General features: G+C 38.9%; 1 protein-coding gene across 1 annotated transcript; it reads right to left on the bottom strand.

Moving 5' to 3' along the window:
• Positions 1-570: 570 nt before the first annotated feature.
• On the bottom strand, positions 571-25,499 carry LOC116873443 (guanylate-binding protein 4-like). The gene is made up of 13 exons (XM_032867268.1): positions 25,394-25,499; positions 19,537-19,732; positions 15,789-15,916; positions 13,693-13,802; positions 13,283-13,479; positions 10,996-11,241; positions 9,840-10,120; positions 8,427-8,639; positions 7,250-7,352; positions 6,729-6,922; positions 5,770-5,860; positions 5,165-5,361; positions 571-636 (listed from the first exon to the last, which is right to left on the bottom strand). Exons 2-13 carry the CDS (start codon positions 19,724-19,726, stop codon positions 571-573), a joined length of 2,016 nt encoding a protein of 671 aa, XP_032723159.1. The 5' UTR covers positions 19,727-19,732; positions 25,394-25,499.
• Positions 25,500-26,141: the final 642 nt, after the last annotated feature.

Raw genomic sequence — 26,141 nt, forward strand, 5'->3', positions numbered from 1 at the left:
GTGGTTTGATTTGTATTTCCCTGATGGCAAGTGATGTGGAGCATTTTTTCATGTCTCTATTAATAAAAACTGTTAAAGTGTCTATGCTGCCCAGAACAATCTACACATTCAATGCAATCCCTATCAAAATACCATCAACATTTTTCACAGAGCTGGAACGAACAATCCTAAAATTTGTATGGAACCAGAAAAGACCCTGAATAGCCAAAGGAATGTTGAAAAAGAAAATCACAGCTTGAGGCATCACAGTTCTGGACTTCGAGCTGTATTACAAAGCTGTAATCATCAAGACAGTATGGTACTGGCACAAAAACAGACACATAGGTCAATGGAACAAAATAGAGAACCCAGAAATGGACCCTCAACTCTATGTTCAACCTATCTTGGAAAGATGAACATATTGGAAAGAATATCCAATGGGAGAGAGACAGTCTCTTCAATAAATGGTGTTGGGAAAATTGGAGAGTCATATGCAGAAGAATGAAACTGAACCATTCTCTTATATCACACACAAAGATAAACTCAAAGTGGATGAAACATCTAAATGTGAAGCAGGAATCCATCAGAATCCTAGAGGAGAACACAGGCAGCCATTTCTTTGACCTCGGCCGCAGCAACTTCTTGCAAGACGTGGCTCTAAAGGCAAGGGAAACAAAAGCAAAAATGAACTACTGGGACTTCATCAAGCTAAAAAGCTTTTTTACAGCAAAGGAAACAGTCAACAAAACTAAAAGCCAACCTACAGAATGGGAGAAGATATTTGCAAATGACATAATAGATAAATGGCTGGTATCCAAGCTCTATAAAGAACTTACCAAACTCAACACCCGAAAAAACAACCCAGTCAAGAAATGGGCAGAAGACATGAACAGATACTTCTCCAAAGAAGACATACAAATGGCCCTCAGTATTGTAATACACATTTCAAAGTTACTAAGAGAGTAATCTTAAGTTTTCATCACAAGGAAAAGAATTATAAATTTGCATGGTGATGCATGGTAACTAGACTTGTGGTGATCATTTCCCAGTGTATACAAAAGTTGAGTCATTATATTGTAAACCCAAAACTAATATAATGTTATATGTCAACTATACCTCTGGAAAAAAAAAAGGAAAAAAATTAGAAACTGGAATACTGAAAGGTCATAATTAAAACAAGATTAGGATGCATTATATTATGGTTTCCAGTTCCCTGTTGTAATCAGCACTTCTATTGCATTGAGTATGTTATTTCAAGGAGCATAAACGCTCCCATCCTGTCATTAATTTTTCCCTTTCTATTTCTTTATTTTATTTTTTCTTTCTATTCCCATTCTATTTCTATTATTATTTTAGTTTTAATTTTAGTAATTTCATCTTCATTTCTAAATACATAAAAATATATACTCTATAAAATGGAAGAGGCATGGAAGAGGATATATGATGTAAAGTTGGCCATCTCTCAAGCCTCATGTCAGCTACCCAGGTCCATCCTCAGTTGTGACCATTCCGTATTCTTTGTGAGACAGATAAAATAGATGTATCTATTCATTATATTTAAATTTACTTGTAGCAACTATATATACTGTCTGCATCTTTGTTTTTTCACTTTATGCTAAATCTGGAGATTTTCTCATATTAGTACAAATAGAGTTTTCCCTTCCATTGAAGTGACTCTAGAATATTCTTTTGTACAAATGCTCCATGATTTCTATTGCCAGTACCCAACAGAGAGGTATTTTTTTCTGATTTTTTTGCCATACACAAGTGCTACAACATATACCCTAGTATGTATGACATTTGGCACATGGACAATTATAAGTTAAATTCCTAAATTTGAACTTGCTGGATCAAAGGTATGTACATTTAATACTTTGATATAGAATTGTTTCAATTTCCACCTACTAGAAAATATGGGAGATTTTCTATTTCTCCAAATCCTTGGCAACCTAGGACCAAAGGTGTTTTTCTTTGCTAATCTTAAAGATGAAACAGGAGCCTCATAACTTTATTTTGCACATCTCTTATTATTAGCAAAGTTGAATATATTTCATTTCTTCTAACATATTTGTCCATTTTGGGGACATGGCTGTTTTTTTCCTCACTACTTTAAAGAAGCTGTGAGAAAAAGAAAATGGCTTAAAGAAATTATATCATTTTTTCTGATATATATTAAAATGTATTCTTCATTTTGCCATTTGTATTTTTACTTTGCTCATGTTTTTCTTTTTTACTTTTTGTTTTATTTAAATCCAATTAGCCAATATATATGCTTATGGTTTTCAATGAAGAACATTTTTTTCTTAGATAGCTGATAGTCAAATTTATCAGTATTTTCTTTTATCTCAGTCTGACTTATTTCACTTAGCATAATACTGTCTAGGTCCATCCAGGTTGTCTCAAATGGTGATATTTCATCCTTTTTAATGGCTGTGTAATATGCCATTGTATATGTATACCACAACTTCCTTACCATTCATCTATCAATGGACACTTAGATTGCTTCCATATCTTTACTATTGTAAATTACGCTGCAAGAAACATAGTGGGGCATATTTCTTTTTGAATTAGTGTTTTTGTTTTCTTTGGGTAAATACTCTGAAGTGGAATTATTGCATTATATGGTGTTTCTATTCTTAATTTTTTAAGGAACCTCCATATTGTTTCCATAATGGTTGTAGCAATTTACATTCCCACCACAGTGTATGAGGGTTCTTTTTTCTCTACATCCTTGCCAACGCTTGTTATTTCTTGTCTTTTTGATTCTAGTCATTCTGACAGGTGTGAGGTAATATCTCAAGGAGGTTTTGATTTTATTTCACTCCTAAGTAAAATCTAAAAAAACAGATGAATAAACAAACAAAAAGCAGAACCAGATCTGTAAAATACAGAAAACAAACTGACAGTTACCAGAGTGAAGGGGGTGGGGACTGGACAAAATAGGTGAAGAGTGGGAGATACAAGCTTCCAGTTATGGAATGAATAAGTCAAGGGAATTAAAGGTACAGCATAGGGAATATAGTCCATGATATTTTAATAGCAATGTATGGTGACAGATGCTTGCTAGTCTTGTGGTGAGTATAGCACAGTGTATAGACTTGAGAATCATGGATGCCTGAGTGGCTCAGTTGGTTAAGCAACTGACTTCAGATCAGGTCATGATCCTGGAGTCCTGGGATTGAGCCCCGCATTGGACTCTCTGCTCAGCAGGGAGTCTGCTTCTCCCTCTGATCCTCCCCTTCTTGCGCTCTCTCTTGCTCTCAAATAAATAAATAAAATCTTAAAAAAAAAACAAAAACCCTTGAGAAATCATGATATTATATAACTGAAACTAATGTAACATTGTGCGTCAACTACAAAGAGAAAAAGCAAAACATATTTTATTTATTTCCATTATGTCATACTTAGGAAAGTTCTATCGACTTCAATATTATTTTTTTAACTGCCCCCTATTATTTAATTTTACGGTATATTTTTTCATGTTTATATCTTTGAACCATCGGAAATTTACTTGCAAATGAGACCTCAACTTTTCTTTTTCAGTTGGCTACCTATAGTTCAAACACCATTTACTGAATATTCCATGTTCCTTCACAAAAGAATACACCTAAATTATCATCTGTTCAATTTTCTCATGACTTTGCACTGATTTTTCAAGTCTGTTTTGTGGTTGTTACAATATTCAGATGTTAGTACCACAGTGCTAATTGTTGGGGTGTTTTGACATGTGGCTAAAGCTAGTTCCCTTTCATTTGTCTCTTTTTCAGGATTGCACTGGATATATTTGTTTGTGGCTTTCCATAAAAACTTTAGAATTAATTTTTCTACTTTATGAAAAATTATGTTTGATGTGTGTTTTGGATCAAATTAAATGCACATATTAAGTTAAATAATATTGACATTTTAATTTCTGTCAATGTTCGTATCTTATATAGCACTTAAAAATTTTCTTCATATAAACTTTACATACTTCATGATAAGTTTATTCTGCAGTATCATATCATTTTGATGTTACTGCAAATTTGGTCTTTTTTTCCATTGCATCTTTTAACCTGCTTCTCACTCGTTCAAATTAATTTAATCAATAGTAAGTTTGTCTTGTCTGTGTAAGGCCTTCCTATATTTAGGTAATCACTTTTTAAACTTTTGTTAAGTGAAACTAACATGATACATATATCTAAAAAATGAGTCACAGCATAACAAAAGAAGCCTCATTTTATAATTTCCTAATAGGAATTCTGAGTCTATTTTGTTTGTAATCTGAGAATTTTAAATCCTTTAATAAGCATTTTATCTTAGACTTATAAAAGGGAGAGTTCACTTTTGAAAATTCCTAGTTATCAAGTTGGGTTTTGTATTTAACACTGGTAGCTAAGCTAAGCATATCCATCCACTTCTTTATTGTTGTAGTGCTCTTTTATGGAATTTTTCAGTATTTCCATGTTCTGACCCTTATGGTAAGACTATCTGTGGCTTATAACTTCCTATGATTTGCTCAGGATCATCTTGCTGAGGGTGGGGAAATGTTGGGGCTAAGTCAAGACTGAGAACTATCACAGACATGTGTTCCAGTTCTAATGATGCCTTTTGGGAGAGAACGTAGGTTTGATTCTAACTAATTCTCAGTTCTACTTCAGGCAGCATGGCTGCCATCTACAAAAATGGGAATTGCTAACAATGTGTAGAAAACAGGCTATCAGGTTGCATGCTGAAATAAGGAATACCGTTTCCTTATAGTTTACAGAGTAATTCACACAGATCTGGAAACAAATGCATCAAGTTATAGGGCTTTCTGGATTTTGTATTTCCCATCAAGCATAATCTGATACACAAAACCCAGAGGATCGATTTTAGATATATCTGATGGTTGTACTAGTAACCTAAGGATTATAGGACTAACGTCCTACTCACTCCAGGCATTATGAAAGCATACTATAGTCACTATAAACAGCAGTCTAGCAATCTGGGGGTGCCATTTGTTCACCTCAAAGACTAACACTATAGAAAGGGTTAGAGTCTTGTGGATTTAAGGACCTCAGCAGGATCCAGATGGATCTGAGGCATTAAGTGAATCATATGTCTTTATGATTCCCCATGCGGTCATGGTTTTTATTAGTTTTGGTCCTTCTCCTGAGGAAGCACAGCATTGTCCCTTGGGCACTGCCCAGGCTCTGTGCAGATTTACCGTTAGCTTGTGCTTCAACGTTTTTTCCTGTTCCCTCTGAAAGTTTTCACTTTCTCTTTCCAACTTCTCTCTCAGTTGGGCTAAGTTTTCCTTGAAGCTTCTCTCTTGAATCTCCAGTTTTTGCTGTTGCTCCTTGTATTTCCATCTTAGCAGCTCCAGTTTCTTCCCAGATGCCTCCTCCTTAGCCTGCTTAGCACCTTAGAGAGAAGAAAGCAACAATCAGGTCTGATGATTTTATTTTGCAGTATTTTGTTTAGCTGCAACTGCAAATCTGGCTTTTTTTTTACACTTCTCTTTTACAATCTTGTTTACTATTTCCTTAATTTGATCAAAATTAAGTCTGACTTTTGTATGTCACACCTTGGTAATCATTGATAATCACAGTTTATCTTTAAACTTATGTTAAATAAACTAATATGACACATGCTTCCAAAGTAAGTCAGAGCTTCGCAGAAACCCCTCAAGGAATTCTGGGCCTATGTCATTTTGAGCCCACAATCTTCATCCCCACACCACATAGCTCACTAGATCTGGCATTTCTTCACCTAATACTTTACCAATCAAATCAAAGACCCATAGATCCAATGAATATTTATTTTCATTACCCGCTGCAATCTCTTTTTTTAGTAGCTGTATCTCTGTATGCAAGTCCTCAGATTTCTGTAGGAATCCTTCATTAAGAAGTTCTTCTTGGATCTATAAAAGAGAAGGAGTCCACTTTTGAAAATCCTCTATTACCAAAAGTAAGGGTTTTGAGTTCAACAGTTCCAGCTCTGAAGCACTGTGTCTACTGTTCTATCACCTGAGAGTGCTTTTCGATGGGTCTGTCCTGGAGAGTGGGAGTATCCATGGTTTACACCTTCCCAGGAGTCCCTCAACACCACCTCACTACGAGGGGAGTGGGGTCAGGCTAGGTCAGACCTGAGAACTATCCTCTTAAGAGGAGTTCCAGCACTGAGGATGCCCTTCCGACTGATGTAGGATTAATTCTAATTATTTTTCAGTCCCACTGAGGCAGCATGAACACACACGTCTAACAGATAATGGAAACTGCTGCCCCCCTCTAGATTGCTGCTTATCAAGTGCCAGGTTGAGCTGAAGAATTAACTTTCCTCTGTGCTTTGTAGGATAACTCACACATATCTGGAAACAAATGTAATACATTTTAGAGCTTTTGGAATCCTGTATTTCAAGTCTAATCTGATACTTTTAAGACAAGATGGAGTTCTTACAGGTCTGTTTGATGGTTCAATCAAGAATCCTAAGGACTAGTGGACTGAGGCCCTATTTAACTGGGGCCCAATGAGATCACCCTAACAATCACCACAAAGAGCAGCCCAGCAGCCTCAGGGATGTTAATTGCACATGACAAATTCTCACGCTACATAAGGCACTGGAGTTTGTGGGCTTAAGGGCCTCAGTAGGGTCCAGACGGATCTGAGGTTTCAATGAATCATGTCTTTATGGTTCTCCTTGGGATCATAATTTTAATTACTTTTGGCCCTTCTCCTGAGGAACCATAGCATTGTCCATTGGGCACTGCCCAGGCTCTGTGCAGACATACCTTCAGCTTGTGATTCAACATTTTTTCCTGCTCCATCTGAAGGCTTTCTCTTTCTCTTTCCAACTTATCTCTCAGTTGCTCTATATTTTCCTTGAAGCTTCTCTCTTGCGCCTCCAGTTTTTGCTGTTGCTCCTTGTATTTCTGACTTAGAAGCTCCACTTCCTTCTCAGCTGCCTCCTTCAAAGCTGACTCAGCTGTTCCACAAATGTTTTAGAGAGAGAAGAAAACAAAAGTCAGATCTGATTCTCACCTCCTCAGTAGAGATACCAAACTGACTCTGAAAAGGTAGCTGAGAAACCTCTGAACTATGTGGGTTACCAAGAGCACATTTTAGAATGTGATCGAGATGACCCTCCTTGGCTGACAGATTTAAAAAGCCAGCTCCTATTGTTATACTTAGCAGTGCTGTTTCACAGAAAGAGAGGAAGCTCTTTGTTTCAGGAAGGTTTTGCTCTCATCTATGTCTGAAGTTAGTGCAGAAACCTACCCACTCTGCTATGAGCTCGACCCTGCACCTGTACCTGCTAGGGCCTTCTCCTGATAGGTGAGGACAACATCTCCCTGAAGGATGGAGTTCTCCACTGCCACCTGGTTCTGTAAGAAGTGCTGGAGAACTTCATTTGCCTGAAGAAACAAGGAGAGACATGTCATGTAACAAAGATCTTGTCTTTTCAGGGAAATTATCATTCTATGAAGTCATAAACCTGGCCTTGTAAGTTTTGTATTTGCTTAGATATCCTTTACTAACTTTCCTTCCATGGGTCCAATATAAATTCTGAGTTCTTTTGGGATACCTGAAACCTTCTATTGTGGCCTCCTTCCTAGCACTCCATCTTTCTCTCCAGGGAGGCCTTCCACTATCTACCCTAAGTACAGCCAACCAGATTTCTGTGCATGTATAAACAGGGACCCCTGTTTTCTCAAACATTTGCTCAATCTCTTTTCTGACAGAAAGGATGCTTATCTACCCTTTCTTAACTAGGATAACATTTATGGATACTTGCATCTTATATCTCTTACTCCTCTTACAGGGTGCTTTGCCAAGCCACATTTCCAGTTTTGAAGATAGCCAATTACTCTGAGCTGCCCTACCAGCTCTCCCACTTGCTGGTAGTATGACTTTGGGCAACTTGTTTACTTCTTTGTACAACACATTTCTTGACTGCGTAACTATAGTATCTAAATTATAATAATATTCTGAGCATTAAATTGACAGTCCAACGAAAGTACCTATCTATGGGTTACTTACTATATGCATGGTATATGTTAGCCTTATTAAAATCATTTTTATTGTCATCATAATCATTACCATTATTTTCACTATCTGTTCATGAATGTATGATAATCATACAATTACCCAATTATTTGTCTTCAAATAAAGAAGACATCTTGGAACAAAGATTGTTATCTTTACTCTTTGTATCCTCTATACTAAGCAAAGAAATGATCACATTGTTTGATAAAGAAAAATTGTTCTCTTTAATCCAGAATTCCCAATTCTACACCGTTTCTTGGGAAGAAATATTTCTAATCTCTTCAACAACATATAACTAATTGTGGATAAAAACTAAAAGGATGGCGATATGGCCATGCTCTGCTTTCTCCCTTAAAATGGTGCTGTGATCTTACATTTTCAGAAAAAGCAACACCCTTTGACTCTAGGATTTTGACAACCACCCTTCTCTCCTTACTCCTCACCTTAACCCCTTTCCTGTGCACTTGGTTATAGTCCCATTCAACCTTTTCCTTTTCTTCTAAGTAAAGATGATATCCTCCAGGAACACAGAAAGTTCCTCTTGAAATGCTTTTCATCAAGGACTCTGAAAGTTGCTTAAGCTGTGCCTGGCAATATTGGACAGATGCATCTTCATTCTGCAGCAAGAAATCTTCCTTTATTTCCTCTATGGTCTCCTGCCAGGGAAATTATGGAAAAATCAATTAGAAAGGAGCTGTTAGGAGGGAAAGTCCAATGTCATCCTCTTAGGAAAAGCATCATGATCACCTATGAGTAGACTGGAACATGGAATGGACCAGGAGTCAAGAGTCTTTTAGTCCTAGTTCGTTCGTTCTTTCTCTCTCTCTTTCTTTTAAAAATTTATTTATTTGAGAGATAGAGAAAGAACACGTATGCAAGTTGGAGAAGGGGCAGAGGGAGGAGGAGAGAGAAAGAATCTCTAGCAGCCTCCCTGCTGAACACAGAGCCCTGTGGGGAGCTCAGTTCCTCAAACCTGAAATCACTACCTAAGCCAAAATCAAGAGTCAGACACTCAACCAACTGAGCCACCCCAGCATCCCCAGAGACTTTTAGTCCTAGTTCTGATTGATTCTCTTTGTTACTTGTCAAAAGCCCATTAACTCTCTTGGATTCAGGCTTATCATCTATAAAATGATGGGGTTGTAAGATATAAACTCCAATTTTACTTCTGCTGTAGTATGGTTAACAGTGACCCAACCATCAACAATGAAAAAGAGAAAGTTGAATTGTGCCTTGAAGTAGAGTTTCCTCAGAGGAGATTGAGAGAGCACAAGCAGGGGAAGTGGCAGAGGGAGAAGCAAGCTCCCTGCACAGCAGGGAGCCTGACCTGGGGCTTGATCCCAGGACCTGGGATTATGACCTGAGCCAAAGACAGATGATTAACCAACTGAGCCACCCAGGCACCCCTCATGGAAATTTTTAATGCAGCAGAAAATTAATAAAATGTCTATGTTATAGTAAAAGGCTATGTTATAGTTATACTATGTTATAGTAAAAGGCTATAGTAATCTATAGCCTGTATAGCTCTGTCTCACAACAATCCAGGCGCCTTTATTTTTTTAAAGATTTTATTTATTTATTTGACAGAAATCACAAGTAGGAAGAGAGACAGGCAGAGAGAGGGGGGAAGCAGGCTCCCCACTGAGTAGAGAGCCCGATGTGGGGCTCGATCTCTGGACCCTGAGATCATGACCTGAGCTGAAGGTAGAGGCTTAACCTACTGAGCCACCCAGGTACCTCAATCCAGGCTCCTTTAACCAGGATGAAGAGATGAACTATTTGATAAAAAATATATAGGCTCTAAGCATGATTTCCAAAGGAGAGAAATCAGGAGTGCTAAATGCTAAGACAATTACCATAAGTTTTTTCTGGAACTCCCGCTTGTCGTCTTTGAAGGAATACTCCATGAACACTGCAATGGCTTCCCTCTCACAGTGTGCATGTACATCCAACAGCTCCTGAAGTGTGTCTGTGGGGAGCCTCAGTCGCTGGGCCATCTGCTCTCTGTAGTGGTCAGCTGCCTTCTGCACGGCCACTGAGTTCTCACGCTGAGCCAGAGTTGTCACCACGTTCTCCAAGCAAGGAACTGCTCCTTTCTTGATGGCATCCACATAGGCTTTCAACAGAGTCCCCAGCCCTATATAAGCCAGGGAATTTGAGCATAAATACCAAGGTCTCAATCAGTAGCTTATAGTTTTTATGAGGCATCATTCTAAGATCACAAAAAGCCCCATCTTATTTACAAGGAAAATGTTATTTTCTCCTTTTGGGAATCTATTCCTTTCTAACAGGATTATTGTTTTCCTGTTTTTTCTCTTATTGTTCTCCATTTTGTCACAGCACAACTTAAATTACCAACTATACAATATGCACCTGTGTACCCCCATTCATGAGAATGTAAAGGAATAGATTACATAGGTGAAGTAATAGACACAAACAAGACCAGATGCATAATGTGTGTGCCCCGGTACAAAACAAAAATGTGAACTCCTAGTTGAACATGATTTAGAATTCAAAACAAGGATAGAGAATCTTAAAGCAAGTATGGGTCCATCTCCACACAGGATACCATAGGACTGCGTAAGTTACATGCCCACGGAGCCTGCCCTACACATAAGATGACACATAATTCTGTTTCTCAGTGGTCTTGCAGGAACTCATAGCTTGCTCTTTATGACCTGACTCATGTAAATTTACAAAATAACCTGCTATCTCCTTCAAGACAAGATGTTATCCCATAGGATTTCTCAATATACAGATGTCTTCTTTTTAACACCATCTTGTCTTCTTAGGATTGGTGGCTTATGTTCCTGAGGTATATCAGGTCTCAGCAGACCCTCACACAGGGAGACTTTAATGAGTAAACACACATGGATTTCTTTTCAGGCCATGAACATCTGCTTCTCCATAGTTACACACAGATGTAAACAAAATTACCGACAAATCCAGCCTCTCATCAAAGCTCCACCACACACTGACACAGAGACATACTTTGGGACAAAGGTGACTCACGTCTCCCAGTGACAGTGATTCCCTCTCTTAGGGTCTTGGTCTTTGTATGATTGAAAATATAGGTACAGAATTTCTTTGATTGCTCCTGGAAAGCACTGTCTAGCTTGTCTTCTGGCACCTTCTCAAGATGGAATAAGAGATTTCTGTCACTTGTAGGCCGGTCAAAGACGAAGCACTTCCGTTTTGGAAAGAACTGCCTGATACACTCTCTGGGCATGTTGGAATTCTGGATTTTGGGATTTGTGCCTGCAAAAGTGGAAAAAAAAACTGATCACTGAAAGGTCACCTTTAGGTAAGGGAGTCAGAACTTTCATTTCCAGGCATCTTTGCATTATGGCAGTTCCTGTGCCTGTGAATCTCCTTTATTCTAATCATGAGCTTTGTAAATCGAAATTGTGCCAATTTACCAAAGTCACGGAAAATTCCTTTCTGAACAGAGCTAAGAGTCAGGGAAGTACTTCAGGAGAGGAATGGGAGGCATTCAGCACAAGTCAATAAACTTATGCTAGTTTCCCTAGCATTTTTTTGGGGTCCCATGGATTACGTATCTAATGTTTATTGAATGACTAAGAAAAAAAGTCAGAGGGCCATAAATATAGAGAACAAACTGGTGGTTGCAGAAAGGATGGTGGTGGGGGATGAGTAAAATGGGTGAAGGGGAGTGGGAGGTACAGCCTTCCAGTTAAGGAATGAAGACAGAGTTAGAAAGGTATAGAATGGAATATAATCAATGATATTGTTACAGTGTTGTTTGGTGACAGATGGTAGCTACACTTGTGGTAAGCACAGCATAATGTACAGAGTTGTCAAATCACTATTTTCTACACCTGTAACTAATGCAACACTATGTGTCAACTATAATTTAAAAGGAGGTCAGAAGTACTTTTCCATGTCAAAAATGAAATATGGGCTTTAACGTGATGCCAGAACAAAAGGGTAACACTTTGCTGGGGAAAATGTCAGGAAGAAAATAGATGATATCCAGGTCAATAAAGAAAAATTTTTATAAGCATAAGCCAAAAATATGTCACACCACAAATATGTTTAGAGATTCCTTTAACTGAAATCTCTAAAGTATATTTTAATCTAAATGTAATTTGAGACCTCATCATTTCCCTATATTAGATCGATTCAGACTTCACAGGACCTTACAGAGCAATTCTGTAGCACATATCAGCTAAATAAAATTAGTAAATAAAAACGGATGTTCCCTATCCCTATAGATATCTTCTATTATCCACTTTGCTAAATACATGTAACAAATTTATAATATAAAAATAGAATATTGTGTAAGGCTACAAAGTGAAAAGGATGATGTTATAAGGAAGGTAACATGAAGGTCTGACAGCTTTACAGGAAAGATGTGTCAACACTTTTTCTGGACCTTTTAGCTTGCAAATATCCTTTCTGTGGAGAATATAACTCTACAGGTGCTAGTAATATACAATTATTAAATATTATAACTTTATTTATTACTTTAAAATCTCTAGCAATTGGAGCTAAGCTCACTAAAGAAATTCAGGCCCAAATATTAGATCAGATAACCTATTAATCAGATAAATTAGATCAGATAATCTATTAATCAGCTAACACTATTAAAATATACTATTCTACCATTTTGATTACTATATTATTATTACTATTGAAATACATTTTAAAAATAAGTAATTGATTTCAATGTGATTTTGTTTAGCAATTTCCAATCTGATGAACTATTTTTTCTTTTTCCAATAAAAAAAAGGAAGAACACTTAACAAGCCACAAAAGTATGTGGGCCTCAAGAAGTTATAGCAATGGGGCACCTGGGTGGCTCAATGGGTTAAGCCGCTGCTCAGGTCATGATCTCAGGGTCCTGTGATCGAGTCCCGCAGCAGGGACTCAGCAGGGAGCCTTCTTCCCTCTCTCTCTCTTCCCTCTCTCTTTCTCTTGCCTGCCTCTCTGCCTACATGTGATCTCTGTCAAATAAATAAATAAAATCTTTTTAAAAAATGACACTTATAACCATGTGAAAAAAAAAAGAAGTTATAGCACTGATTGAAATCTGGAAATATTTTTTCATGGTATTAATTAGCATTAAATTATCTAATATTGGGTCCCGAATTTTTTTAATGAGCTTAAGCTCCAATTACTAAAGACTTTAAAGTAATAATAACCCACAAAGCCCAATCACCATTAGCACTGGCTTCAGTCCAAATTCAAATAAACATTTATGTCAAATGCTGAATGACAGGGCTCAGTTGATCCCATCATTAAAAAACCTGCCACCATTTAAGCCATACTCTGAGACCTGGAAGCAGCTTCAAGGCATCCTCCAGGTACTCATCTTCAGTTATGAAGAGTCCATTTATCTTCATTTCCAGTGTGAAATCTCGTAGAGCCCAAATAAAATCTGGAAAGAAACTCACAAAGTTGGCAGAGTCGTCTACCCCACTGAACTTTGAGGATGACTTCGCCCTGATTAGCTGTGATAGTTCAGTCACATAGCTAGGAACTTAGCTAAGGAACAAGTACTTTACATCACAATTTCCAGATCTCAGATAGAAATAAATGTTATAAGCACTAATTTTTATTCTGGGTCCCTCTCACTCCCTTCTGCAATCATGACAATTAAGTCACAGAAAAGATGACAGTCTCAGTTGAGAATGGCAATTCCTGTAAACTCAATGAAATTTGGTGGTTTGATCCCTGAAAGGATACTGCAGCTGCTCCAGGGCCTGGTGGTTGATGGTGCCCATGCTGTTGTAGATCAAGGTGCTGCTCAGAAGCACCGTCAGGGCAAAGATCCATGAGTCATTCTTGGAGTCGACCTAGAAAGCACATTAGACAAGGGACTTAGAAGGCTGCTATTTACTCACCCATTCACTTATTCATTCATTCAGTTTTTCATTTATTATTTTGTTACTATATATTGCTGAAATCTTAAGACAAAGAACACAAGTTTTGAAGACAATAATAAATTCAACCTCATTTTTAGTGTTAACATAGTACCCTCTCAGGGCCTCAGTATCTTAGCTATTAAAAGAAGTAAATGACATTGTCAATATGGGTAAAATGTCTATGCAGTCCCTAGAATACAGCAGACATACAATAATGTGAGCAATTATTCCTCTATCAAATTCTTTTTCATATTATCTGTATTTGCAACACAAATGTTATTCAAAAAAATTCTACAACTACTCTTTAGGCACCTACAAAACGCCAGACACTGCATTTGGCTGTATGGATGCAAAAGTTACTGTACTTAAGATGACTTAAGAAGGGGCAGATAAAGACAACCAAGCTTATAATCTCTCAAATAGAAAAAAGAATCGTGCAACTTCAGAGCAAGAAGTGACTATGGGGTCACTATGGGGTCTTGGATATGGAGGGCAAAACTGGAACCAACATTCAGGGAAAGACCTGAAATTCTTTGAAGACCAGGAAAACAGAGTCAGATATCTCAAAGCATTCCACAATTTTAGTGTTAGCCACTGGTTCTGCTGCCATCAGCAGTTTACAACACAGGGTATCCTGTTGCCTTGTACAAATGCAGTATCTAGATTCTATAGTTATCAGATTTGATCTGGAAGACTAGAAAACTTTTCATATTTTTGGGAAAAAAACTATTTCCTCAAGTCCTTATTGTCCCTGAAAGTATCCAACGTAGATTGCTTTTTTTTTTTTTTTTTTTAAAGCAGGATTTGGGCCAAATAACAATCGTTTTCAACATCAAGAGAATCATTTTGCTTTTATACTGAATTTACTGTCAAGAGCTTTAAAACTGAGCACAGAATCTCTGAATACTCTCTCCCCACATTTATAGAAGCCAGATATTTACCAATGCTACTTTGAATATAGGCTCAGAGTAATGTAAAATAAGGAGAAACAATTTGTTTCACTTAATAGTATAAAGAGAAAATATGTAAGATTATATCAGGTAAGATAATTTCAGTGGGTCAAGGTCATTCTCTTATATAAGTCAGAGAAGAAGTAATCTCTAAAACCAGAGACTTGAACTAAAACCCTTCATGAATGCTCCTGGCATAGGATTTAAACTTCGTCTGAAGAGGATTTAAATAAATTACTTTACTGAAACCCTATTTCATATCTCCTACTTCTTTTACTTCTTTTTTTTTTATTTTAAAGATTTTATTTATTTATTTGACGGAGATCACAACTAGGCAGAGAGGCAGGCAGGGGGTGCGGTGGGGGAGGGAAGCAGATTTCCTGCTGAGCAGAGAGCCAGATGCGGGGCTTGATCCCAAGACCCTAGGATCATGACCTGAGCCGAAGGCAGAGGCTTAACCCACTGAGCCACCCAGGCGCCCTACATCCCCTACTTCTAAATCCATCACATCCATATACTTGAACTGCTAGGTCCCACTGACTTCATGGGTTACAGTTTAGATATTATTTCTTCCAGGAAGCTTTCTCGAAGCCATATGATTGGATTAGGTGCCTACATCTATGCATGGTTCCCCATACTGATCACACTGTGTACATGTTGTCTCTTGCAGTTAAGCTCTAGGCATTTGCCCTATTTGCTGCAGTATCTGTAGTACTTAGTACAGAACACGGGAATTCAGCTGTTTGGTTAAGTATTTACTAAACTGTATGTTTATCCAACTGTTAAAAGTAAGAAGATGTTGTTATTATATACCCCAATACTTGAGGTGACCAGAAAAGTAAGTTCAGGGAGAAATATATTCTCATTTTCATACTTGGGCTTAGAGTTTTTAAGAATAGGTAATAGAACTTGAATTGAGGTAGTAAATGAAAAGTAGAGTCAAGATTCCCCCATGACTTTGCCTTACCTTTTCTATATTACCTAGACCTTCAGTGTCCAGAAGGACCAGGGTGTGGTTCAGCTTGGAGGGGTGGGGTACACACCACATCCAAATACCTTTGGTTTTAGACCTCACTGTGGAACCCAGGAGGAAGCCTGCAAGAGAAGAGAAGAAAGCAACATGGATGTATGGGGATGCTTAGAGTTTAGTGGACTGAAGTTCAGCACCTACTGCTGCTGAGCCAGAGAGGAGGTAAGATATTTGGAAAACCAGGGCTGCATGGTCTACATAGAAATAAATGACTAATGACTAATGGGGCCAGAGGCAGGTTCTCCTAAAAATCAGTAAGAACTAAACAAGACAATCCAATTACAATTTTTTAAAAAGACTTCAACAGGCATTTAACAAAATAGGAATTACAAAGGGCAAATAATATGTGAAAGGATACTCAACCTTACTTATAGTGAGGCACATGACATAGAACCAAGCAGTCATCATAACAGTAAAAGTCAAAAATTTTTCTTTGGATGTGAGAATTCTTAATTGCTACTAATAAACATGTAACTTAAACAGAGAGTTGAAAAAGACATTGATTTTATCTGGAAGTCCTAAAGAAACAAATACTTTGTGACGTAGAAATTCCACTTCAGGATATATTATATGAGAAGTTTGTGTACCTATATATCAGGATAAAATTACAAGAATATCTAAGACAATTTTGTTCATAAAAGATAAAAGTTACGGGACACCTGGGTGGCTCAGTGGGTTAAAGCATCTGCCTTCAGCTCAGGTTATGATCCCAGGGTGCTGGGATCGAACCTCACATTGGGCTCTCTGCTTAGCAGGGAGTCTGCTTCCTCCTCTCTCTCTCTCTGTCTGCTTTCTGACTAATTGTGATCTCTGTCTGTCAAACAAATAAATAAAATCTTTAAAAAAAAAGATAAATGTTACTATAATGCCTTGAAATAAATTATAGGTACATACAAAAAAGGATGAATCTTAAAAACTTCTTGTTGAGCAAAAGAAGACCTCAAGAAATACATAAAATTTAACTCCATTTAAGAAAACTTCCAAACTCGGGGCGCCTGGGTGGCTCAGTGGATTAAAGCCTCTGGCTTCGGCTCAGGTCATGATCCCAGGGTCCTGGGATCGAGCCCCACATCTGGGCTCTCTGCTCAGCAGGGAGCCTTCTTCCTCCTCTCTCTGCCTGCCTCTCTGCCTACTTGTGATCTCTCTCTGTCAAATAAATAAATAAAATCTTTAAGAAAAAAAAAAAAAAAAAAAAAGAAAACTTCCAAACTCATTCTACCAGGTAATCAGCATTACCTCGATTCCAAAACCAGACAAAGACCCCCCTAAAAAGGAAAATTACAGACCAATATCCCTGATGAACATGGATGTAAAAATTTTCAACATGACACCAGCAAATTGAATTCAAGAGTACATTAAAAGAATTATTCACCATGACCAAACGGGATTTATTCCTGGGCTTCAGGGCTGGTTTAGTATTCACAAATCAATTGATGTGATATACCACATTAATAAAAGAAAAGATAAGAACCATATGATCCTGTTAATAGATGCCAAAAAAAAAAGCATTCGACAAAATACAGTGTCCTTTCTTGATAAAAACCCTCAGTAAAGTATATAAAGATGAGACATACTTCAATATCGTAAATGCCATATATGAAAGACCCACAGCTAATATCCCTTGATAGGGAAAAACTGAGAGCCTTTCCCCTATAGTCAGGAATAAGACAAGGATGTGCCCTCTTACCATTATTATTTAACATAGTATCGGAAGCCTTAGCCACTCAGCAACTAAACAACACAAAGAAATAAAAGGCATCTGAATGGGCTAGGAAGAAGTCAAACTTTCATTCCTTGCCATTTTCAAGGACATGGATGAAGCTAAGAATGTATTATGCTAAGTAAAATAAATCAGTCAAAGAAAGACAAATGCCATATAATTTCACTCATATGTGTAATTTAAAGAAACAAAACAGGTGAACATATGAGAGGGAGGAAAAAAAAAGAGAGAGGAAAACAAACCATAAGAGACTCTTAAAGAAACCCTAAGAGACTCTTAAAGATGGGCTAGATAGGTGATGAGTATTGAAATGGATATTAAAGAGGGCACTTCTTGTGATGAGCGGTGGATGTTGTATGTGAGTGATGAATCACTGACTTCTACTCCAGAAACCAATATAGCACTGTGTGTTAACTAGAATTTAAATAAAAAATTGAAAAGAAAAAAAATTTTTTTTAAATGGGACTTTGTTTTATTTCCAGGAAAGCCACAATACGGGTTTGAGGCTACACAGCCAGTAGCAGAATCGACACTGGACCTTAATGGAGGTGCACACAGAGCCAGTGTCTGGCTACTGTCCACAGCACTGACTCGCCTGAGGGAGGACACTGGACACTGAGGCTAGGATTGCTATCTCTGCAGCCCCTGATAGCTGCATGACAATACTGTGACACTGCTCAGACCACCTGTGCCCAATGCATGGGCACTGTCACAGTGTGTCTATCACATGTCTTGAGTCAGAGTTGCAGGTGGTCATATGACTGTTGAAGCTTCATGTCATGTCCAACTGCAAGACTGGTAAAGTAGGTTCTCTCCTCTATGGATGGAGGTAGTCTCTGCCCCCATCAAGACTCTTTAGGTGTGGAATTCTTTTATGTGGGAAGAGAGGTACAAGTTCTAGGAGTAAATGCTGGGGACCAGGAATGGAAAAGAATGACAAATTTTCACATTTGGAGCTGTGATCTGAGACTAGAACTTGATTAAATTCCATTTATATCAATTTTAAAAGCAGTCCAAAATAAAGTATGTTTTAGAAATACAAACATAAACTATAATACCATTTTTAAAAAGCAAAGGAATAAGTATCATGAAAATCAAAACACTGGTGAGCACTAGTGAGAGTGTGAGAGGGTATGGTTTGGGCCTTTGGGTGTTGACAATGATTTCTTTTTCTTTTTCTTTTTTTTTTTTTAAATTTTTATTGTAAGTAGGTCTTAAAATAAAAGCCTACTTAGGCTCAAGCCAACACAGGGCTTGAACTCATGATCCTGAGCTGAAGACCTGAGTGGAGATCAAGAGTTGGATGTTTAACCAAACTGAGCCACCCAGATGCCCCACCAATGATTTATTTCTTGACTCAAGCCATGATTACACAGGTGTTCACTTTATTCATTTTATTGTACACTGTGTTTTAGGCACTCTTCTGTATGTGTTAAATTTCACATATTTGAAAAGGCTAAAAAAAGAGAGAGAAGGGGTTATAACTTATGAAAATTTTGCCTTGACATGGAGCAGAAAAATAAAATGGTAGCTCTATTGACATATAGGATAAAAAAGATTTCCCCCTTTTTCTCTTCCTTTCCTCTTCTAACAAAAGTAGTAAATATTAAAGTAATTTGAAGCTTCTTGAAATGACATTACAGGTTTGGCAGAAGTGATACAGGAGAAAGAAAGGAAGTAGTAGTAGAAGCTGAGTTTCTAAGAAGAGTGGATGGGATCCAGAGGAATTAGTTGGGAGAGGGAGGCTTGGATCTCTAATAGGGTGTGGAAAATGGCTGTTCATTATTGGAGAAAAGAGGTTTTATGAACAAATGGGGTTGAGGTTGTTCATTAGATGGTCAATATTACAAGTTTTCTTTATTGGGCAGAGTCAGCCTCTTCCTTTAGATGACATCAGAGGAGCATGACCAATCTGCAGTATCGTTGGTTCCAAGCAAATGACTCCGGTCCCAGGACAACACTCACCATGGTTCTGTCCTACTAGGCGGTTCAACAGGTAGGATTTTCCTGTCCGATATTGCCCTACAATGCCTACCACCATCACAGGCTGAGAAATCTTGTCAAGAATCTGTAACGCTTTTCGATTCACATTCAACTGCTCTCCGTGGTTTTCCACTAGACAAATGGGTTCTGTCATGGTGGGTCCAGATGCCATGGTAACCTGAAATGCAGAAGAGCCTCTCAGTAGAATGTAAGATCCCAAAGTCATCTTTAATGGTTATTCAAGGAACGTGCATATCTACTTCCTACGTTTTGTATGTTTTTAAGGGAGAAGTATACAGCCTGCCACCAGTAGATCACAGATTTCTTCTAACATGCCCATAATCCCTAGCGATATCTATGATGGCACATATGTATTGTTTGTCTCCAGTGATTCAGTTCTCTAAAAATAATGTTCTTGCTCAGGAATCCCTCTGCATAAAAAGCCTTGGTAAAAATTTTTTTAAGGTGGGGTACCTTGGTGACTCAGTCAGTTAAAGCAGCTGTCTTTGGCTCAGGTCATGATCTCAGTGTTCTGAGATCAAGCTCCGCATTGGCAGAGAGCCTGCTTCTCCTTTTCTCTCCGCCTGCCGCTCTGCCTACTTGTGCTCTCTCTCTCTCTGTCAAATAAATAGATAAAATCTTTTAAAAAATTTTTTAAGGAAAAAAGACATATATGTATACATCTTTTTTTTTCCTTAAAAAAATCCCTGGAAGTTAAAGAATTTTATCTTTTCTTACTGGATGAAGTAATGATAATACAGATATTTAAGTTAAAGGATTGGTAGAGGCTTTATGGTCAGTTAGTGGCAAAAGCAAGAGTTGAATAGCAATCTCACTGCACTAACTACTCCAAAATCTAACCTATCAGAATTAATTTCCTCAAATACGCTTTTAACAAATAGGTAAGTTTCTTGATGGGGAAACTGCAGGGTTCTCTATTGACTCATTAGGTATGAAGTCATTATAATACATAGTGTGATCTAAACAGATACTGTTATTCCTGCACAGTCATCAAGCCACCAATCTATTTCCAGACCAACCCCTCTATTTACAGGGTATGTGTCTCACTGGAGACTGCAGTTCATCTTACATTTTGTAAAAGGTATAACTCTTTTTTAAAAAAAGATTTTATTTATTTATTTGGCAGAGAGATAGAGATTACAAGTAGGCAGAGAGGCAGGCAGAGGGAGAAGGGGAAGCAGGCTCCCTGCTGAGCAGAGAGCCCAATGTGGGGCTGGATCCCAGGACCCTGAGATCATGACCTGAGCCGAAGGCAGAGGCTTAACCCACTGAGCCACCCAGGTGCCCCACAAAAGGTATAACTTTGATATCCAGTCTAACTTATTACCTAATTGATTACCTAATCACTATCTAATTCATTATATAATTGATGAGCCTGATGCCATGTTCAATGCTGGGGATATAAAAATGAGTAAGATAGAGTTCCAACCTTCAAAGTGCCTTAGAATCTATATTAGCTAGGCTTTGGTTCCTCTACAAATAACAGAAAAGCCTAGATAGCCGATGCTTAAAAAGCTGAAAGTGTACTACCCTTTGTCACAAGTTTACAAAGATAAAGATTATAATTCACAAAGTCATCAGGGGCAAAGTTTCCTTTTATGTCTTGCTTAGCCATCTTTTAACAATGCCACTTCATGGTACAAGTTGACTTATCATCACATGTTCCTTCTAACCAGCAGAAGAAGAAAGGAGGAAGGAGGCTAGGTCACCTTCCTTTAAGCATATCTCATGGATAATTGATCATGATGACCACACATCCCTTCAGCTCAGAGTTCAGTTACTACAATTATACTTCAAGAGCTTATGGTATATTGGAGAAGACAGGCAATAGTCACGATTGCAGCGTAAGTAGAGAAATACCATGATAGACATATGCATGGCCTAGTGTCCAGTAAAAGAAAGGTGCTCTAATATAGCTTGAAAGAAGAAATCAAAAGATACAATTTGGTAACTATGACAACAGGAGAGAGTTAAACATGAGAAGAGACAGCATGTGTGATGACTTGGAGGATTCAAATGAGAAAGAGGCATCTAAAGTGACTCCTTGGTTTTTACCTTGGACACCTGGGTAAATGTCAAAAAGAAAAACACGAGTCTGTTTTTCGTGGGTGTTGAAATTTTTAGAAATATTTAATTCTGATATACTCATAGACATTAAATAGAATTGTGTAGACCTGAATGAAAGCATTATAGGCTGGTAAGCATTCAACCTATACTTTGTCATGTTCATCTGAATCTTTTAACACTAAGTTCAGTGAAGGTAAGGCCTCCACAATTCTCAGCACCTACTGGGCACTACATAAACATTTGCTCATTTGAATTGATGTGCAACTAGGAGAAAGATTTATCGGTAAAGTAAGATATGAGAGGTTGTAGTATATGCATCAAAACAGCAAGGATGTTTTTATATCTCCCACATGGTGAATACATAAAATGAGTTCCAAGAGCCTATGTGTCTCAGAAGGGTAGGTGGTGTGGGTATCAAGAGGGAGGAAGTGACCAGAAAGACTAAATATATGGAGTTTACATAAGAGAAGGACTAAACATATTCTTAGGTTGTGAATAATCATTAATTTAACTTATATACGTGTTGTATACCTGCCATGTGCTGGACATTATTCTAGGTGCTCTGTACCCAGCAGTGAACAAAATAGATATAAATTCCTGCCTCATGGAGCTCTGTTCTGTTAGGAGAAGACCTCTAATAAGCAAAATATATTATATAAATTATATATATATAAACATATACATACATATTATATGATACATGTAATATATGAAATGTTAGATGATGATGAATATTCTAGAGAAAAATTATCAGGGTGTGAAATAAGCAGGCAATAGGGATATGCGGTGTTAGGGTTGAATTCATACATAGGGTAGTCAGTGATGGTCTCCCTGAGAAAGAGACATAATGGAGGTCATCAGTGAGCTTGATGAAAACAGTGAACTGTTGGGGAAAAGAGCCTGGGTGGATACCTGAGTAACATGAGAGGAGAGTGGCAAAGAATGGAGCTCTCTCTTAAAACTAAATAGAAATACCTTTATAGTGACAAGAAAGATATGGTTCCAGAATTTATTAAACTGGAAGAAAAGGACATTTCTATGCTTTATAATGTTTTATTTTTGTTTATAGGCTTACAGAGAAGTGAGCCAGTTGTGTGGATGCTTAAGATTCTGCCCAGATCTGACAGAATCCCGTATCTGGGAAAGTTTGAATATTTTCCTTTCAGTGAGTAGAGCATTTCATGAGACATAGAGAGATCAATCATGCAGCTTTGACTCTCCCTTTATTTTTTCTACAACAGTGTTGAGCAGTGGTGTTCCCACTGTTTCCAGCTTTCCATCCAAGGAGGTGTTCCTTTGACAGTGACTGAGGCAGTCCTGGAGCACAAGTGGAAGACACTGTCAGGCTCAAAGGTGCCCCAAAGTTTAGCCTATAAGTCAAAGCTGAGCTCCCTCCACACGACTGAGCATCTGCTTCCTGTGCCATTGTTGTAAGTTTATACAATACTTAAGCACAATCTTGTATCATACAGGACAGACTATTGCTGACATGTAACAATAACTCTCTTACCTCATTTGAGATACTAAATGAAATACTAAAGAGCAACTAAGCATAACTTCAGGATAAAGAAAGCTTTTGCATACACTTCTCAACTTTCTATTTTGTCTCTATATTTTGTGAAATTAGACATTGTCCATTTATTTCCTGTGAGAAACAAAAAATTATTAACTGCATGGCAAATACCCAGGCCTTTCAGCTTATAATACAAAGCTGCCTGAAGCCACTGGTAATAGAGGGGGTGAGCTCCAGTAGAAATAAAACTAGAGCAGGAACAAGAGTGACAACTGAAGAAAGGCACCATAATATGCTGTGTTTACAGCCTGATCGCCTGGGTTCCTATACTGGATCCATTCTGTTTGACCACGAAAAGAATACATAATCTCTTTGTGCCTCTGTGAGTAATCTCATAAGGTGGTAATACTAATAGTAACTACATTATAGATCACTGGGAGTATTAAATAATTCATGACAGTTATGACAACTTAAAACCATGGCTGGTGCATTGTACGTATCTGAGGTGACAGAAGAGATAGAATTCCAAATGCATGTGAAGGACCATTTTGGACAGAAATAGTGACACTTCTCTCATCCAAGAGTCAATGTGAGTGCGAAGGAAACAAGGAAGGATGCAAACAAGGAAAGGGTACATCTCATGAGAAGGAAGAACAGGCAAGAGAGGCACAGCACGAAGGGCTGACATGGAGGTCACTGATGCAGGGGGAGCCAGCAGGAGGAGCACAGAGCCATCTCTGGGTGTCCCAGCACAGCATCTGGAGTCAGGCTATCAGGTTCAACTTAGAAGGTTCAAATCACCTACTGTCTGTGAAACCTTGAAAAAGGGACTGGGTAAGCCTTGATTTTGTTTCTTTCTAAGATTTATGAGCTGGAGGGGGTGGGAGAACGGAAGGGGGTGGAAGGGAGGGAGGGGGAGAGCAGAGGGAGAGGGAGAACCAGATTCCCTGCTCAGCAGGGAGCCTGATGCAGGACTCACCCAGGATCCCAGGATCATTACCTGAGCTTAAGGCAGATGCCCAATCAACTGAGCCACTCAGGTGCCCCAAGCCTTGATTTTCTTATCAATATTAAGGGTAAAATAATAATTCCTTCTTCATCCATAACTGTATAGACTAACAATGAATAGGCTGTCAATGAATTACTTCTAATTTTCAACAGCTAATATACTTTTTCTGTAATTAGCAACTGAGGCAATGAGTTATTGTGTCAGTACATTCTATCAGGTGTACATTACCAAAAATCTAGGCTAAATAAAAATCCTTTTCTTAAAAAAAAAAAATCAGTTCATTAGGTGCTAGAGAGTTAAAAAATATGGAGTAAAGCAAGAGTTTTGCTGGTGTACTATAGGACAAATTGCAGATTTCTTTTCTTGGACTTAATATTTTTAAAACCTTTGGGGCGGAATATATGGATTACAAAGCTTATTATTATTACTTTTTTAGCTGCAAAGCAGGACTGAGGTATCCAAGCTAAGATGATTCTAAATCCAAATTATATAAATAGAATGAGATGGTTCTACTAGACAGAGTTAGTCAATGGTTTACAAAAGTTATGGTCTATAAGAATCATCTCGCATGATGGTTAAAAATGCCCCAAATCCATATTTTCAACAAATACTACAAGATACTCTGATGTAGTTTGTGTATGGAACACACATTTATAAACAGTGCAGGATAAACACGCTTAAACCTTAGGCTTATTTTTAACAATCGATTAGCGTGAGATTGAATAACTCCATACACCACTGCTGACTCTACGGTATATTACATGTTTATAGTACACACACACAAGAAGTCGTCTTCCGGGATGTTAGTGGTCAGTGACACAAGGGCCATCCAGGCTGTTTTCCCGGCGCCCGGCAGGGGGCAGGCAGGACACGCCTCAGGAGGGAGGACGCCACCCAGCGCCCCTGGGGGACGAACGGCGGGAGTGGAAGGTGCCTCCATCCTGCCGGAGGAAGGCTTCAGTCCCCTTCCGCAGCCCAGGCGGCAGGCACCGGTGCTTCTCCCGCGCCCGGCTCCCCGTGACGCCTGAGGGGCTGCGGCGCCTCCCGGGACGCGGCGCGACCGGGGTCGCCCCGCGGGCGCCCGGGTCCTCGGGACAAGCTGAGCGGCGGGAGCTAAGCTCCCCGCGTCGGCCTCCCGCCGCCTTCCCGCTGCCCTGCGCTTGGGCCTGTGCTGTTCTTGTTTGTTAGCCGAAACGGCCGCGCAAAACCAAGTTTAGGAGCGAACTTACGTGGCGCGGGCGCTGCAGTCAGGGCACAAGTTCTGGGCGCTCTCCCTCTCCCCTCTGGCGCTCCGCCTGCGTCTGGCTTCTCAGGAAGCTGCCTGTTCCCTTTGGAAGCGGGAGAGCTGCCGGATATTACAGCCATGCGGCCGTGGGTGGGGGATGCGGAGCACCGTAATTGAAAGTACACGCAGTTTTTGCGGCGCTAACTGCGGGGGATTTCGCCTGTTTCACTGAGGCGGGAGAGCGGGGCGTGCGGGACGAGGCGCGCGGCAGGTGCTTGCGTTCCTGTCCGGGCGCCCAAACTTGGCCGGCGCCGCATGCGCAGTCGGCTCCGTGGCCTTGGTCAGGGAAACTGAGCCCGCGGCGGGAGTGCGGCGGGAGTGGGGCGGCAGCGGGGGCCTGAGGCTGCCTGTCTCCCAGGACGTCTTCCCGTCAGTGCACAGCTGTGTTCTGTTTTGTTCTTTATCTTCTACTTGCTCTTTCCTCTTTTCTTTTTTCTTTTCCCCCCATTCAAAGAACTACTCTCGCTACTACTGTTAAGTATTCTTTCATAACGATAAAAATACGTATATCGTCCCCAAATAATCACCAGCACTTTATTCCAGTTCTTGCAGTTATTTTTTTCTCCGTTTATTCTACGATGGAGGCAGATGGGGGGGGGCATATTGCTTATATAATCTGGGGTTTGCTCCGAATAATAGAAAAATACGAAGTCAACAGTGAATTTTTATTAGAAATAAGCAAAGAAATCATA

This window comes from Lontra canadensis, unplaced genomic scaffold (assembly GCF_010015895.1).
Source record: "Lontra canadensis isolate GAN:19392208 unplaced genomic scaffold, GSC_riverotter_1.0 scaffold33, whole genome shotgun sequence".
Lineage (NCBI taxonomy): Eukaryota > Metazoa > Chordata > Mammalia > Carnivora > Mustelidae > Lontra > Lontra canadensis.

Bases quoted from the DNA above. Each gene is read 5' to 3' on its own strand.
- LOC116873443 (XM_032867268.1), bottom strand. From the start codon at position 19,726: ATGGCATCTGGACCCACCATGACAGAACCCATTTGTCTAGTGGAAAAC. The intron at 6,923-7,249 runs GTACAGGTGCAG...TTTGTGGAACAG, and splicing joins TCAGGAGAAGGCCCTAGCAG to CTGAGTCAGCTTTGAAGGAG. The intron at 5,362-5,769 runs GTAATGAAAATA...CTTCTCTCTAAG, and splicing joins AAAAAAAGAGATTGCAGCGG to GTGCTAAGCAGGCTAAGGAG.